The sequence below is a fragment of the Podarcis liolepis genome (assembly GCF_965112155.1).
Source record: "Podarcis liolepis genome assembly, chromosome: 16".
Classification (NCBI taxonomy): domain Eukaryota; kingdom Metazoa; phylum Chordata; class Lepidosauria; order Squamata; family Lacertidae; genus Podarcis; species Podarcis liolepis.
Window position 1 is genome coordinate 4,722,702 of NC_139567.1, and position 17,572 is coordinate 4,740,273.

At 45.4% G+C, this 17,572-nt stretch overlaps 1 protein-coding gene across 1 annotated transcript in view; it reads left to right on the forward strand.

Moving 5' to 3' along the window:
- Window positions 1-2,366: 2,366 nt before the first annotated feature.
- The window catches only part of LOC310695735 (claudin-34-like), an 81,495-nt gene continuing 66,289 nt past the window's right edge, over window positions 2,367-17,572 (forward strand). Inside the window, exons 1-2 of the mRNA XM_083480616.1 lie at window positions 2,367-3,595; window positions 5,397-5,510. Of these exons, the coding sequence (XP_083336742.1) occupies window positions 3,539-3,595; window positions 5,397-5,510 (171 nt within the window). The 5' untranslated portion in view covers window positions 2,367-3,538. The remainder of the gene's footprint in view (window positions 3,596-5,396; window positions 5,511-17,572) is intronic.

Here is a 17,572-nt window from a genome sequence, read left to right on the forward strand (position 1 = left end):
AACTGAAATTGATAGATATCTACTCAGAAATAAACATTATGGGATTCAATAAGACTTACTCCCAGGCAAGTGGTGTTAAAACTGCAATATTCACCCAAGCCTTGGTAATTGTTGTCATTCATGTATAAATCATTCACCTGGAATGGTCAGGTGAATGACTACATTTTCTTTGTGAGTATAAGACATACTGTATATTCTAGTAGCTAGAGAGCTAAAAATGAAAATGACAATTTAAATAACCCAAATATTTTCTGGAACATAAAGAAACATTTTCAATAATGCCATACTTCCCTTTGTTACGCAAGTATCCATATTTCATTTCTTGTTTGTCCCCGCTAGATGGCGCTTACATACCACAACAGCCCAAATGGGTGATGTGAGCGGTCAGCAGGGGACAGCAGCAGGACATAAATCTAAGTGAAATGCTGGGAAAATGTTCTGACTAACTTTATGAAGGAAGGAGAATGGAAGCTTGCCATTATTACAGTGCCTCTGGAACAGAAAGATGGTTTTAAGGCAAGGCGGGGGGACGGGGGACGGGACCCTGCTCTTATATATGTCACAAAATGAGCATCTTTCTCTTCAGCTCAAATAATTGTTTCATGATGTCTCTCAGAACCTGCATTGGTAAAATAGGGGACAATTCGGGACAAAATGCACCGAGGAATAAGGGGCCCAAAATGGGCCATAAACTTAACTATAAAAAAGTAAATGAAGCTGTGCTTTATGAGAGCAGTGAGTCATATGTGGACCTTGGGAAAGATGGAGCTTTCATCAGAGTTGTCTGTTCAGTACAGCTTGGTAGAGATTGGGTTGGCTTTCCGAAGGAGCAGGCATGATCTGAAAGCAAATCTGAAATGGAAATTCAAATGAGCCCAAAACCTGGATAGCATAGAATGAGGGCTCCCTGTGGATATTCCTACAATTTGTATCTAAATCTGAGTGCACCTAAATCTGAGTTATGGGGGACTACCACTGCTAACATCTCAGCAAAGGAACATTGATATAAGGAATCAGGCAGTCTTTCATTTCATTGACAAGGATGGAGGCTAGTGAGGGGGCTAGCTCCAACTGGAGCACAGGGGGACAGGATCAGTCTATTTCCAGTCTGTCTCACTTTCACATGTGATCAACCATCAGTCCATTCTGCCCCGTTTTTGTGTATGAATTTTTCAAAATGCCTTCTGTTGTTTTTGTACTGTTTTAAAAACTGTTTTATCTGTTTTATCATATACATTGAGATACATAAGAATATCAAAACAGAGAGAAGGTTGCATTTCAGCTGCGTGCATTTTCTACTAGTTGCTTTTAAGTACTGCTTTTAACTATTTTGTAGCTGCTTTTAACAATGAAAATTCTGAGGTTTTCTGTCTCTGTCTCTCACACACAGCTGTTGCAGCCTTTATCTTTCAAAGGCAGCACGATCTAAATTAAATAACATCTAAGGCAATAGAAAACACTCAGGTGTAATAGTCAATTTTGATTACTTTGGGCTCTGACTCAAAAGCATAGCGCTTTTCATACTTGTTTCTCCACACATTCACTCTATATATGGAGGAGGGAGTAGAGATGAGTCATTGGCCCCACCTACCATCCTCTAGTGTAGAGAAAGAAGTCTGAAAAGAGGCACTCATATGCTTATGCTGTCGGCATGCGCGTGTCTGATGTGACTGGGAAGCTCTGCTGGGCAGGGCTGTCAACTGGGCAGAGCATGTCTATGCTCACATGACTCTATGTGCATGTGCCCTCATGCAGACTTTCCTCTCTGTTTCAAATGTGACACTAGATGGCGACAGTAAGCTATGGGAATTTCAACTTCTTTTTTTTTTTTTTTTAAAAAGCATTTTCACAGCGTTTTTTATGTGTGTGTAGATTCCACCTGAGTCTTGGGACCCTTTATAGTAAATGTGACTAGTCCAAATAAAGTTCTATGTGTTTTTTAGTTTCTTGTATAGTTTCTTGAGTGCAAGTCCAGCTTCTAAATCCTTGTGCCCAGACCAGTGGCCAGTTGGTAGATCTGGTTGGACTGGGCTAGTCGATAAGGAAGCTTGTTTAATTGACTTACCTTTCATCCCCTTATCTTGAGAAGTTCTACTTGAGAAATTGAAACATAACTTTAAGGTGACATAGGGCCAGAGTAGAATGATTTGTGTTTTGCAGTGTAGAATGGCTTTACTCTTTTTACAAACCTGATATTTCTTCACCCATGTGTTTTATAAACAGGGAAAGAAAGCTGAAGGTGATGCTCCTAATATGGATAGTCCACACCACAGCAGTTCACCTGTAACATCTTCTTTAATTTTGTAATCATTTATGTTCTTTATAATTTATATTTTCGTGTATGCTTGTCATATTTCTAGTGTTTCTGCAAATAGATTTTTGTTATATGTGTGAAACTCTATCAAATGTATTTTAAAAATGAGGGGTCTGCTGGGAAGGGTAGAACCTCCATGTTAGCAGGCAGGTCATAGTTTCTTACTGAGAGGTAGTGTGGGAGAAGCAAGCAGGGAGAGACAGCAGGGGGAAGGCACAGTGCAAATATACCAACAGGAGCACCGGAATGGTTCTGCCAATGTGTTTGCACTGCACCAACCTCCTCTCCCTTTATCCTCTCCCTCCCTGCAAGCAGCAGTGGCCCACTTACCAGAAAAATAACATAGCAGTCAGAGGCAGTAATGCTTCTGAATACCAGTTGCTAGAAACCACAGGATGGGAGAGTGGTTTTGAGCTTGGTTCATGTTTGAGGGTTTCCACAAGCATCTGGTTGTCCAATGTGAGAACAGGATTCTCGACCAGGTGGGACACTGGCGTGATCCTGAAGACTCTTCTGATGTTTTGGTTCTGCCTTTAACAATTTTTAAATAATGTTAAAGAGTATTAAATCTGGATCCACAGCTGCACCAAAAATTCTCCTTCATATCTGCAAGTGAAATTGGGAAAGGGGGAAATTCCATTTGATATTCTCCAGGTGGATTGCTGAAATTCTCCCATAGTTCAGTAGGAACTCAAAAATGAAAAATTGGCATTCCTATGTAAGGGGGAGTGGCTGCATCCATTCTGGTCTCTTTGCCTATGGATATACACACTGGGCTTTAAAAATCCCCTGGAAATAAGCCCCTGCCAGGCAGCTTTGAAATAGTGATCAAATAGATGATCAAAGGTTGGAATGGTCTCTTCTTAAAAGCAGTCAAGCAGCCCTTTGAAATGTATGTAAAATGTTGTACTACAGTAGGGGTTCCACCACCCTTATTCCTAGGAAGAGGCCTCTAAAAGTTCATTTGAAGTAGCTAATTCAAACAGTCCATAGAATAATTTATCAAAGAATACCTGGATATCATAAAAATAAGAAATCATTTCACTGTCAGTTTTAAGAAGGCAGTAGAAACATAGGAATCTGCACTAAACTAGAACCCTATTGTCCAAACTCTGCAGCAGCACGTTCAAGGGCTTCAGACAGGATATTCCAGCCCTGACTGGACATGTTGAGGATTGAACCTTGGGCATTCCGCTTGCAAATCAGAAGCTCTGCAATCAAACAATGTGGCACTTCTGCACTGGGAATGTTTTGGAACAATGCTGCACAACAGAGAACGCGGTGTCCTTGTGATATATGATTCTATTTACTATCCTCTGTGTCTCTCTGTTCTAGTCTGGTATCCCCAGCTCACATGGAGTTCTGCCCCTCCTTCTCCTTCTTGGTGCCAACCGACTCCAAGGACATCCCCCTAGTCTACGTCATTCAGACTTGAAATCCTAAACCTGGCCTTTGCCTCTGCCCACTAGTGCCCCACAAAGAAGGAGCCCCACTCCACCTTGCCTGGCAGTCTTGTCCTCTGATGGTTTCCATCACTGCCCTTTGTCCCCTGCTAATGCCCATCCCGCTAGCTTTGTTGAGCTGGCTTGGCTCATTAGCATAACTGAAGGGAGGGTAGGGATGGAGGTTCTGTGCTTGGTAAAGTTTAGGGAAACCTTGATTAATTCAAACTTTTACTAAATCATAATACATTAATGGGGAATCTAGACACCCACCCAACTCATAGGTAAAGGGATCCTTCACCATTGGGTCCAGTTGCGAACGACTCTGGGGTTCATCTCGCTTTACTGGCCAAGGGAGCTGGCGTACAGCTTCCGGGTCATGTGGCCAGCATGACTAAGCTGCTTCTGGCGAACCAGAGCAGTGCACGGAGTGGTACCTATTTATCTACTTGCACTTTGACTGCTAGGTTGGCAGGAGCAGGGACCGAGCAACAGGAGCTCACCCCGTCATGGGGATTCAAACCGCGACCTTCTGATCGGCAAGTCCTAGGCTCTCTGGTTTAACCCACAGCGCCACCCGCCCACCCAACTCATAGCAACGTGTTAATCAGTCAGTGCATTTCTCAAGAAACTCTCCTGACTTTAGCATGGCACTTTATAAATATAGTACTGCTACTGTGCATTCCACAGGGAATTGAAGAAGAGAGCATCAATGCTGTATCAAATGAAGGGTCTAACCTAGAGATATGCTACCAGTGGTCTTTCAGATATTGTTGTCTGACAACTCCCACCATCTCTGATTTTTGGCAATGTCATCTGGAGCTACTGGGAGCTCTGAAAGGCCACTGGTTAAATCTAACTCATTACTAGCAACTGCTCAAACAGAGGTTGCCCAACACAGGAATAACCAGTCTGGAGTCACAATTCAGGATTGGATTATCACCAATATGGCACACTGCACTCGGGGGGGGGGGGACCCCTCAATGTCAGATTTGTAAGAGGACTGGTGAGTCACAATTATTTTTTACACACCTTAAATCTGGTAACACGTGGCTAGTGTATCATCTCAGGCAGAATGCATTTAGTGCAAATGTATCTTGATTTCTGACTGTTGCCACATTCCAGAAACTCCACAATTGGTCTTTCAATTTTTAAACAACTGTTGCATCAAAAGGATGGGAGAGATTATTCTTAGTACTGACATCAGGTTTCTAGTGTCCCAGGGTTTATTTAAGAAACAAAACAAGGCTATATTTGGAAGATATTTATAAACACCTGAATGGCTCCAATTTTATGATCAGAGAATAAAACCAAATGTAACTGTGTAATGCAATGCTTTTCATTCTGCTGCCCACATTCTCTTTAATGTGAATTTGTTAGGCTACGACAGCAAAATACACCTATTGAAACAGTGCTCACTTGGGGGGAAACACACTGGGAGCTAGAACCACGAAAAAAATACAGAGAAATAAAAGCTGCCATCACAAAGGGCCCATCCATACTTTCCTTCACTTTGGTCTGGGTGTTCCCACTTGTGATTTTTGCCTTGGATTTTGCTTAGGGAAAGACCTCTGAAGCCGTTTTCCCATTCATTCTTCCTCTAATCAATAGTCTGCTTTTTGTGTTGTCTCTACCTTCAGCTCCACTCTCTCATTGCAGAGAGTCAGAGAATCAGAAAACCAGAGAATCAGGCAATCATTCGGCATATACAGAAGGATCCAGGACCCTTGCAATACACACATTTTGACCACACAGTATATCTTTTGATCACAATTTTTACATGACTGACAGCTAAACCAGGAAAAGTAAACTGAAAGTAAAACTGGAAGTGTGCTGCCCTACCTCTCCCACTGCTCTCCAAGTTCCGTGCAAAATATCCCTGCATGTGGGAGCACACGTAAGGCCAACGTTCTTTGCTCCCTGTTTTGGGGGTGCCTTATTTTGTTTGCATGTGTCACCATTTTTATGTGGCTGCATTTATTATCACTGTGGGGTTCAAAATCCAGAAGTGGCTCATGCCTCCAAAGGCCCTGAAAGTGTCTGGAATGGAGATGTCAGAATGAATGGAGAAGACTCACACCAACTGCACTTCTCCAAGCCAAGAGTTGAACAGTTGGCTTTGAGCTCATCATGTAACGCATCATAACAACATGGACTAGATGAAGACAACTTCATCTATGCCTGGTGTTATGAGTTTTGGGAACATAGACTGTATGCCAAGACCCTTCTAATCCCTGGATGCAGCAGCTGTTAAAATATACCTTCCTGATGAGGTGACTGCCTGGATGATTGGCCATTGAAGGGAACAAAGGAAGTGGATCTGTGTGAGGTGGCAAATGTGTGCTCCTCCCCCTCAACTGGCTGGTATATAAGACAAAGGTGAGAGTTGAGAGTTCAGTGATGTGAGCCAGAGGAAAAAGCAGCAAAAAGGCAGAGAGAGAGAGAGAGAGAGAGAGAGAGAGAGAGAGAGCACCATGCCTAAGGCTATGGCTATAGGAGAAACAAGACCTTATTGGGATGTTAATGCTCTGAACCCCTCCATTGTAGGCTCAGGTTGTATGTATAGTGGTACCTCAGGTTAAGAACTTAATTCGTTCCGGAGGTCCGTTCTTAACCTGAAGCTGTTCTTAACCTGAAGCACCACTTTAGCTAATGGGGCCTCCGGAGCACAATTTCTGTTCTCATCCTGAAGCAAAGTTCTTAACCCAAGGTACTATTTCTGGGTTAGCGGAGTCTGTAACCTGAAGCGTGTGTAACCTGAAGCGTATGTAACCCGAGGTACCACTGTAAGTGTAAATAAACCATATATCATAAAGACAACACAGTCTCTGCTGTGCCTCATTCCTAAAGGAAATATGAATCCTGTGTAAGCACCTGGAACCCCTGGAATCTCACCCTGCTCAGAGAGTGAGGTGGCGTGAGACACTATTTAACACAAAAACATATGAACAGTCTGCTGAATAAAGCCCATGGCTCATCTCAGTCCAGCTCCCTGCTCTCAGAGTGGCCGGCCAGATGCCTTTGGGACCTGAACACAACAGCACTCTACCATCTATTCTAGCTCCAGCTTCCACATTTCATTCATTAATTGTGCATCAACTAGAATTCAGGGCAGCATCCATGGGGTTCACAGGCGGTTTCCCATCCAGGCATTGATCAGATTTCCTTAGGTTCATCAAGGCTGTGGCACCATGTACTGCCAAGCCTTGCTCTGTGGCAATTGCTTTTGCACCATGTATTATCAGAAGGAAGTTGCAGAATCAGGGTCTTCATTTCTTTTTTTATTATCTTTTAAAATATTATGTAGCCTTGTTTTGCCAAGAATCATAGAACTGTAGAGTTGGAAGGGACCGGGTCGTATAGTCCAGTCCCCTGCAATTTCGGAATCTCAGCTAAAGCATACATATAAACTCTTCTTAAATCAGTTCTGTGAGGGTTTGATTAGCTGCTTGTGCGTGAAAACGTGCTCCCTCAGAGTTTGTGCGACCCCACAAACCTCCGTGTGTGACGGAGCTCCTCAGACATGTCTGCTCTAGTCACTAGTAGAGTCCGACAGTGGCTGTCTGCGGAAGCGTTTCCAGCAAAGAAGTTCCTTAACGGAAACGCGTCTCCTGGACTCACGGCGTGACAGTTTCCTGCGAGGTGTGGGTCTCCCTATGGGAGATTCCGATACCTCCCCACTGTTCTCGCTGGAAGCCTCCCTGAGCCCTCCCTCCTGCTCGCATTCCCTCAGAGACCCACTCCTCCCCCTGCTGGTCCCTGCTTCAGCAGTTGAGTCTCTTTCATCCTGCCTGAGTCCCTCCACCACCTGATGCTCTGATGGCAGTTCCCTGACATCCACCTCCCCTCCAGGGCCCCCCTCACCCCCTCCCAATTCCTCCCCCCTGGGAGGTGAAGGGCTAAAACCCCGAAACGAATCTTCCTCATCTTCTGACGTCTCGAACAATTCTCTCCATCGATCGTCGTCCTGGCCAGCTGAATCCTCCTCCTCTTCAGAATCTGGGAACCCCTCCAACTCCTCTTCCTCGTCGGTGGTGGCAAAGTATTCCCTTCGGAACCTCGCTACAGGCTGAGGTTTACGTGGGAACCTCTGATGAAAAGTCTCTATTAAAACCTCGTCATTGACATCCTCTGCCCTAACCCAGGTGTTTTCCGACTCCGGTTCCCCTTCCCACATTACCAAATACTCTACTTGATCTCCCTTCCACCTGGAATCGAGGATCTCCGCTACATGGTAGCTGTGTTCCTTCTCCTCCATTGCTGGTCCCCTAGTGACCCTCCCCTCACTGTCTCCTCTATACGGTGACAGCAACGACCTGTGAAAAACTGGGTGCAGCTTCATGTGGTTCGGTAACCGGAGCCTGAAAGCCACTGGATTGACCTGCTGTATGACTTCAAACGGACCCAGCCTTTTGGGTCTTAATTTCTTACAACCTCCTTTGAATGGCAACCCTTGGGTTGACAGCCACACCTGGTCCCCCACCCTGATGCTTTCACCTTCCCTTCTGTTTTTGTCTGCCTGCCTCTTATATTCCTCCTTAGCCCTGTTTAAATTGAGTTGGAGCTGGCGATGGATCGCTTCCATTTCTTCCACGAACTGTTCTGCAGCTGGAACGCTCCAGTTCTCCCCCTCCCCCCCTGGGAAGGCTCTGGGATGGCACCCGTGATTAGCCAAAAAGGGGCTCATCCCCGTGGACACGTTCTCTGCATTGTTGTAGGCAAATTCTGCCAACGCCAACTTCTCCACCCAATCATTCTCTCTGTCATTAACATAACACCTCAAATATTGTTGGAGAACCCCATTTGCTCTTTCCGCCTGCCCGTTGGTTTCAGGATGACGGGCCGTCGAGAAATTAACCTCTACATGCAGTAAGCTCATGAGCTTCCTCCAGAACCTGGAAGTAAATTGTTTCCCTCGGTCTGAAACCACCCTCAAGGGGGCGCCATGCAACCTAAACACATTCTCTACAAACAATTTGGCAGTTTCTTCTGCTGTAACCGCATGTGAGCAGGCTATGAAGTGGGCCATTTTAGTTAACAGGTCTACTACAACCATGATGGCTGTTTTCCCTCTAGACCTTGGCAGATCAGTCATGAAATCTATTGCCACTGCTTCCCACGGTCTCTCAGGTGTGGGCAGTGGTTCTAATAAACCAGCCGGCGCCTGCCTCTCCCCCTTGGCTCTTTGGCATTGTTCACACCCTCTCACATACTCCCGCACATCTTCCCTGACCTTGGGCCACCAAAATTCCCTGGTAACCAGCCACATGGTTTTGTGTTGCCCAAAGTGCCCTGCTGTGGGGCTATCGTGCAGCTGCTTGAGTACCTTCTCCCTCAATTCCCCTTCAGGTATATATAACGCTCCCTTATAATACAATGCCCCATTTCTCTCCTCAAAACCACCGGATTTGTCTTCCTCCCCTCTGAGATCCCTGAGTTTCCCCTGGGCGTATGCATCCTGCACCGTACCCTCTACCAATTCCCTTTGCCCCACCAAAGTCGCCCCACACACCCAGCGGTCCTCTGGAATGATATGGGTTTCTTCGGGTGCTCCCTCCCCCTCCAAATATTCAGGTTTGCGTGAGAGAGCGTCCGCCCTAACATTCTCTGGGCCTGGCACATAACAAATCTCAAAGTTAAATTTGGAGAACTCTTGGGCCCATCTCAACTGCCTTTGGTTGAGCACTCGCGCCGTTCTCCAGTACTCTAGATTTTTATGGTCCGTGCACACTTGCACTTTATGTTGTGCACCAACTAGCAGATGCCTCCATCTCCGGAACGCCTCATGAATAGCAAGTAGTTCTCGGTCGTACACCGTGTAGTTCCTCTCGGATTTGTTCAGCTTCCGCGAGAAGAAGGCACACGGACGCCACTCTGACTCCTCCTTCCCCGGCTGCAGAAGAAGCACCGCCCCTATGGCTCTGTCCGATGCGTCTGTTTCAACCCTTAGCTTCTTTCGTAAATCCACATGCAGAAGTTGTTCTTCAGAGGCGAAGGCCCTTTTCAGTTCCTCAAACGCTCGCTCCGCCTCCGCCGTCCATACAAACTTCTTTTTACTGCTGAGACAGTCAGTGATGGGCGCCGTCAGATGGGCGAAGTTGCGGATGAACTTACGATAAAAGTTTCCAAACCCTAGGAACCTCTGCACATCCTTCTTGGTTTTGGGTGTTTTCCATTCCAGCACTGCCTGTACCTTGCCGGGATCCATGGCCAATCCCTTGTCTGACAGGCGGTACCCCAGGAATTCCACCTCCTTGGTATGGAACCGACACTTCTCCAGTTTGACCCACAGCCTGTTGGCTTGCAGTCTGCTCAACACTTCTCTGACGTCTCTCACATGTTGCTCCTCATTCTCAGAATACACCAACACATCATCTAGAAAGGCAACGCAATTCTTGTAGAGCAAAGGGCCCAGCACGTGGTTCATAAAAGATTGAAAACACGCGGAGCCTGCTTGTAATCCAAATGGCATAACGAGGTATTCAAACGCCCCCAAAGGGGTAAACATGGTGGTTTTCCATTCATCCCCTTTCCTTATGCGTATCAGGTTGTACGCCCCCCTTAGATCCAGCTTTGTGAAAATCTTTCCCTTCCTCACCCTGGTCAAAATATCATCAATTCTGGGCATAGGGAACGCCACCGGTTCAGTCACTGCATTCAGCCGCCTAAAATCACATACAAGTCTCGGCTTGTCCGCATTTTTTTTGTCCACAAAGAACACTGGGCTCCCCCCTGCTGCTTTGGACTCTCTGATGAAGCCTCTCTTCAGGTTCTTGTCAATGAACCCTCGCAACTCCTGCATTTCCCTGTCTGACATGGCATACAACTTGCCCACGGGAAGCTGTGCTCCTGGGAGTAAATTGATCTGACAATCAAAGGGTCTATGAGGTGGTAGTTGGTCAGCTTCCTTCTCGCTGAACACGTCGCTGAGATCTGCATACTGTGGTGGTACCTTCACCTTCCCCATTACTTCAGTCCCTGCTAGGGTGGCTTGGGCCCCTGCTGAACCCTTCTCCCCTTTGCAGTGTTCTAGGCAATGTGCTGAACCAAAGGACACCACTCTTTGATGCCAGCCAACCAGCGGATCATGTAGAGCTAGCCAGCTCATTCCCAAAATAATGGGAGCGCCTCCCAGGGTGGCCACATTAAACGCTATCAGTTCTGTGTGCCTTGCCACCCTCATTATCATTGGGACAGTCTGCAAGCGGACTCCTCCTCCCAACAACTCCCTGCCATCAATCGTGGTCACCTGCAGGGGGTTGCTTAAAGGGATGGTCTGTATCTGGTGTTCAGCAGCAAACTCCTTGCTCATAAAATTGCAGGAGCTGCCTGAGTCCAATAGCGCCTTTATTTTTAGGGGGTGCCCATTCTGCAGCTCTAGCGACACTTCAATCACTAGAGCAGGTCGAGGAGCTTCTGGCACGGGCACTTTCACTGCTCTTTGGCCTGGCTGCAGTGCCCCAATTGTGGCAACCAGGCGTTGGCTTTTACCTGCTCCGCTCCCCCTTCTTCTCCCCCCTCAACAGCTCCCACCATCCCTTGCCATTCCTTCCTCTGGGGGCAGACTCTGGCAAAGTGGCCTGGCTGTTGGCAGAGATAGCATTTCCGGGGGCCCTTTCCCTCCTTCTTAGCTCCCTCGCTGGTTTTTGAAAATGCGCGCGCGCGCGCTGTTCCGATTTCCATCGGCTCTGCCGGCGGGAAAGCTGGCTCAGGAATGTCTGGAATGCGGAACTCCTTCCAACGTTCCCCTCTCCCTTCCCGCCTCTCCAAGGCTCTTGCCTCCTGCCGCGCTCCTATGGTCAGCGCAGATTTGGTCAGCTGATCCATAGACTCCGCCCTGGGGCTCCGTGCCAGCTCGTCTTTCACCCCCGAAGAAAGACCTTCTTCAAATAGCATTTGAACGGGTGCCGCCGATAAATCCCAACTCAGTCTGTGAATCAGCATGGTAAACTCAGTCCAATATTCACGGACAGATCGACTTCCCTGCTTACAAGCCATTAGCTGTCTGCGCACCACCCCTTCCTCAATATCGCTGGAAAACATTATATCCATTGCACGAAAGAACTTCATTGTGTCCTTTAGTATGTCATTGTGCGTTGCCATTAGGGGTCGAACCCAGTCTCTAGCCCCTTTCTCAAGATGCCCAATTACAAAAGCAACTCGCGATTCCTCATCAGGGAACTCATCGAACTGCACATTAAGGGCATATTGCATCTCTGTCCTAAAAGCATGGTAGTCCTTGGGGTCCCCCCCAAATTTCTGCACCAATCCTGGTACCTTTCTGGGGAATTGCGTGGCTCTCCCCTTCTTGTCTGCATCCTGAGCCCTTCTCTCCTCCAACCTCGCCGTCTGCAGGGCCAGTTGAACCTCCAACGCTCGGTATCTATCTTCCAAGCTTGGACCAGCTCCAGCCCCTGCTCCTCCGGTTCCGGTTGGTTCGCTCATGATGCCTTCTCTTGCACAGGCAGCGTACAAAGACTGTCGGACTGCTGTGAGGGTTTGATTAGCTGCTTGTGCGTGAAAACGTGCTCCCTCAGAGTTTGTGCGACCCCACAAACCTCCGTGTGTGACGGAGCTCCTCAGACATGTCTGCTCTAGTCACTAGTAGAGTCCGACAGTGGCTGTCTGCGGAAGCGTTTCCAGCAAAGAAGTTCCTTAACGGAAACGCGTCTCCTGGACTCACGGCGTGACAGTTTCCTGCGAGGTGTGGGTCTCCCTATGGGAGATTCCGATACCTCCCCACTGTTCTCGCTGGAAGCCTCCCTGAGCCCTCCCTCCTGCTCGCATTCCCTCAGAGACCCACTCCTCCCCCTGCTGGTCCCTGCTTCAGCAGTTGAGTCTCTTTCATCCTGCCTGAGTCCCTCCACCACCTGATGCTCTGATGGCAGTTCCCTGACAAGTTCATAACAAACTGATGCAAGAAGACAGAGAGATCTCCTTATTTGGAACCAAGATTAGTATTCCTTTTATTGCACACATCACATCGTTGTTAGCAATGAGGGCTTTTATGCTCATGGTTAGACCAGTCAGGTCATAATGGGTTATAAATTGTAGGTGAATCAAGTGTTCCTTCTGCAGACTATGGTACATGTTCAGTCCCATTAAGAATAATGACGCGAATAACCATAAGCTATTAATTTTGATGAGCTCTCTCTCTCTCTTACACACACACACACACACACACACACACACACACACACACACATTTTATTGCCTCACCTTAAGAACAGCAAATGCAGGCACCATATTAGAAGCAACGTGAAGCTTTTGTCATTCACTCCCTAGTTATGAAAAGCTGGAGTGTGTAGTTAGAGTTTGCTTAACAGGCTGATCTTCAAAAACCTCCTAAGAAATTTATTTTGTTAATCGGTGCTAGAGAAAAGCATACATTGCCTGGTCTGAGAACACGCAATGCAGACAGTTTGTTGAACTTAGGCAGGTCTGGGTTTGGCTGGTGTCTAGATGGGAGACAAGCTTGGACTGCATGATGGAAGAAAGGTTGGATGTAAATTTACTAAATAAATCAATATAGTCTGCTAGAGTATGGTTGTATTAAAAATGTTCTTAAGAACTTCATGGGGAGAGAAGGGGCTGCTAGAAGGATCTTTAATTATTTACATTGTAACAATACAGCACAATGCCATTCTATCTATCTATCTATCTATCTATCTATCTATCTATCATCATCTATCTATCTATCTATCTATCTATCTATCTATCTATCTATTTCTCTATCTATATCTATCTATCTATCTATCTATCTATCTATCTATCTATCTATCTATCTATCATCATCTATCTCTTATCATCTGTAATTTTCAAATTTACAAACAATCATCAAACAAATATTTTCCCCCAACATAAATTCCCATGGACTTTCCTCCTCCCCTTTGTGGGTCCTTATGTAAACACCCCCCCTCCCACATCTTCTCTGTTAATCCAATTCTATTAAATCTCCATTACAACAATAGTCCAACATTTAAATACAAGTGTCATTCCAATCCTACTAATAATTGTAATTGTTTACAGTGATTTTAAGGTAAATCATATATTTCCCCCATTATTAATCCCCCCCCCCCGATTCCCAATTCTTCCAATCAGTTTTGCCATTTCTGCTTAATCCATCAATTTAATCTGCCATTCTTCACTGGTAGAGACTGTGCCTTCTTTCCATCTCTGGGCTAATAGTATTCAGGCAGCAGTGGCCACATATATAAAAAGTCTCTTCTGGTCCCATGGAATTTTGGTACCTACAATTCCTAGAAGAAAAGCTTCCTTTTTTTAGAAAAAGGTTATTTTAATCATTTTTTTCACTTCATTATATATCACCCCCCAAAATTCTTTTACTGCTTTACAGTTCCACCACATGTGGTAGAAGGTGCCCTCCTTTTCCTTACATTTCCAGCATGTATTTGACCTTGCTTTATTCATTTTAGCTAATTTGCTAGGGTTAAATACCAGTGATACACCATTTTCATATAATTTTCTTTCAAAGCATAACATGCCGTAAACTTTAAATCCCAGTTCCATAACCTCTTCCATGCTGCTAGTTGTATATTATATCCAAAATCCCTTGCCCCATGTATCACAACTGATTTGACCTGTTCGTCTTTCGTATGCCATTCTAATAATAGTTTATACATTATTGAAAGTAATTTAGTCTTATTTTCTAATAGTTCTTTCCCCAATTTAGAGGTTTTTGTCCATCTTAAATATATCATTATGTTGATGGTGTTGTAACCAATCAGTTAGTAATCCTCTTATATCTTCAAACCTCTTTAATTTCAACTCATGATCTACTCCCATTAATAGTTCTTTATAAGATGCCAGTCATTTCTCTTTTTGTTGTCAGGTTTTTGTGTTGTTGTTTTTTAGAGATATCACCTCCAATGGGGAAAGCCACCATGGTGTTTTTTGTTCTAATGAATTCTTATATTTTTCCTGTACTTCATAGATAATTTTCCTTATTACCTGGTTTAGGAAAGCTCTATGTAATTTAATGTTCTGGTAACACAAATATGCATGCCAGCCATATCGAAGCACAATGCCACTCTAAATGAAGGCAGAGAACTCACAAAGGAGACAGAATTTGCAGTGGCATAATTCTACTGTATCTTAATGTGTTTGCCCTCTATCTCTCCCAAGTAAAGTGTGATATAAACCTTGTCCATCAGCATATGACTCCTTTAGGATTTATGTGCCTAAGCCTGAGTGGGTATGGAATTTCCTGAAAATCTTCATTGAGCTTATTCACATGAAACTTTCCCAATTTCTGACATGTGCCTTGATCTTGATGATCTTGATGAGTTATTCCCCCCCACATTTTGCTATAAGTAAGAACACTTTCCACTTTCGCCGCATCAAGCAGTTGGTCCCTTACCTTTCTCACCCTGATCTGGCCACAGTGATCCATGCGACGGTCACCTCCAGGCTTGACTACTGTAATTCGCTCTACGCGGGGCTGCCCTTGAAGCTGTCCCAGAAACTCCAGCGGGTGCAGAATGCGGCGGCGAGGCTCCTTACAGGGTTCTTGCCACGGGATCACATTCATCCAGTGCTTTACCAACTTCACTGGCTCCTGGTGGAGTACAGGGTCAGGTTTAAGGTGCTGCTTTTGACCTTTAAAGCCCTTCACAGCCTAGGACCCACGTACCTACGGGACCGCCTCTCCCGGTATGCCACACGGAGAGCCTCAAGGTCCATAAATAGCAACACACTAGTGGTCCCGGGCCCTAAGGAAGTTAGATTGCCTTCAACCACAGGCAGGGCCTTTTCAACTCTGGCCCCGGCCTGGTGGAACGCTCTGCCTCATGAGACCAGGGCCCTGCAGGATCTGATTTCTTTCTGCAGGGCCTGTAAGACAGAGTTGTTCCGCCTTGCCTTTGGCTTGGAGTCAATTTGATTCCCTCCCTCCCTCCCTTTCTTTTTTCTTTTCCTTCTCCTCCTGCGATGAGGCGACATTTTAATGTTTCATTATTTTAATGTTGTATTTCAATTTTGTTTTTAAGTTGTAATGATTCAACTTGTTTTTATTATTGCTTGTAAGCCGCTCTGAGCCCGGCCTCGGCTGGGGAGGGCGGGGTATAAATAAAAATTATTATTATTATTACTTTATATCATGTTCTGCATACGTAAAAACTATACTGCGATGACCAATATTAATAAGCAAAAAAGGGTTACTGTACTGTATTGTCTCCCCCTGTTGCGTGGGAGGAGGCAACCATTTTTAACTGCTGAAAGCCATATTCCCTCATGGGTGCTCTGTTTGGGGCTGCACGCTGAGTGTGGACAGGACCGAAGCCAGCTATGGGCAGGGCCAGAAGTAGGACACACATTCCTCTCTCCCTTTTCCTCCTCATCTGGTGTGAAAATGTGGGGTGGACAGTCATGCTGGAGGTCTGAACTATAGTATTTTAATGCAGAGTGCTTTTGAAACTAGGCCAAGGGCTAGACGTGGTGGGGTGGATGGGTAGATGGGGAACTTCCAGCCTGTGGGCCAGACTTGTCCCACCAAGCATTTCCTATTTGGTCTGCAAGGTTGCTTTCCTGAACACACATCCACCTGCCCCACATCTGAGTTGTGGGGCAAGTAGATCTACAGCTTCACAAGGAAGGATTGAACTTCCTGCACATTCTTTGGTGTGCACGGCATTCAATCGCACTTGGACAGTATCTCTTTCCCACCTCCGAGGGCCAACTTTAACAGGTGGATGTGAGAACCCACCAGCTGGTCACCTGATGTCAAAATGACATTGGATGAAATGGCAATGACACCAGTTTCTGGTGAGATCTTACAATATCTTGCCGAAATCTCACAATATCTTTCTGGAAGCCATCACACAGACCTGGCCTGCTGTCCTAGCTCTGAATGTTCTGCTTCAAACAAGATGCCTTTCCATCGCTATAACCCTATGAAATTATGACGAATTAGGCCTTTTTGTTCTTTCTTTTATGGAGAGATCCAGAATGGCTTCTTACACAACAGTGTAAGAACAGAAAGGGAAGGAATACTTCGGCAATCACTACGGTGTCAAAAAACATCACATGGGAATGATTGATTTGCATACATTGCCTGGAGAAAGAAGCATAGAGACTTGGGAATCAGCTTTGTAACACTTGTGGTGGGAGAGCTGTCTGAGTTTGTTATGTTTATTAATCATGCTCTTATGCAAATTGTGAGTAAATGGCACTTAAGTAACATTAAACTGGGATCTGACATCATGTGAATTTTACACAAACCTGTTACAATACTTACAGGTTCAAAATCAGATCAGCCTTAACTTGTTATAAGTAGCCACACCCCTAGCTGTGGCTCCAGCAATGTGGATCAGGATGTTCAGATAATTGTGGCATATGATGAAGCCAATCAATGCATTACAATATTGTAAACATGACAGTGAGATGGTGGGAGGTGGAGAAGTCTCCATGGGAATGGCTGCCCCACCCAGCAATGTTAGGTCACATGCAGCAGCTGTCAAACACCAAGAATATCAAGTTAAGGTCTAGCTGCTTTGGAAGGGAAGTAGAAACCTCTACATTAGACTTTCAGAAGAAGCAGAACCATTCTGTGCTTTTCCCACATGGAATAAACGTTCCACTTCATTACCATCTTCTTTGTGTTAGATGAGTCAGCAGAGGTTGGAAAGTGGAAGAGTTAATTTTCTGTGAAACATGTGCTCCAATTCAACTATTATTGATGATTGCAGTTGTGGAAGAGAGTGGAAATGTCTCATTCAAAGTGAGGGCAATTCTTCTTCACACTGATTGGCTATAGTGCATACCTAAGAAAAAAAGGACCATTCAACATTTTTTTAGA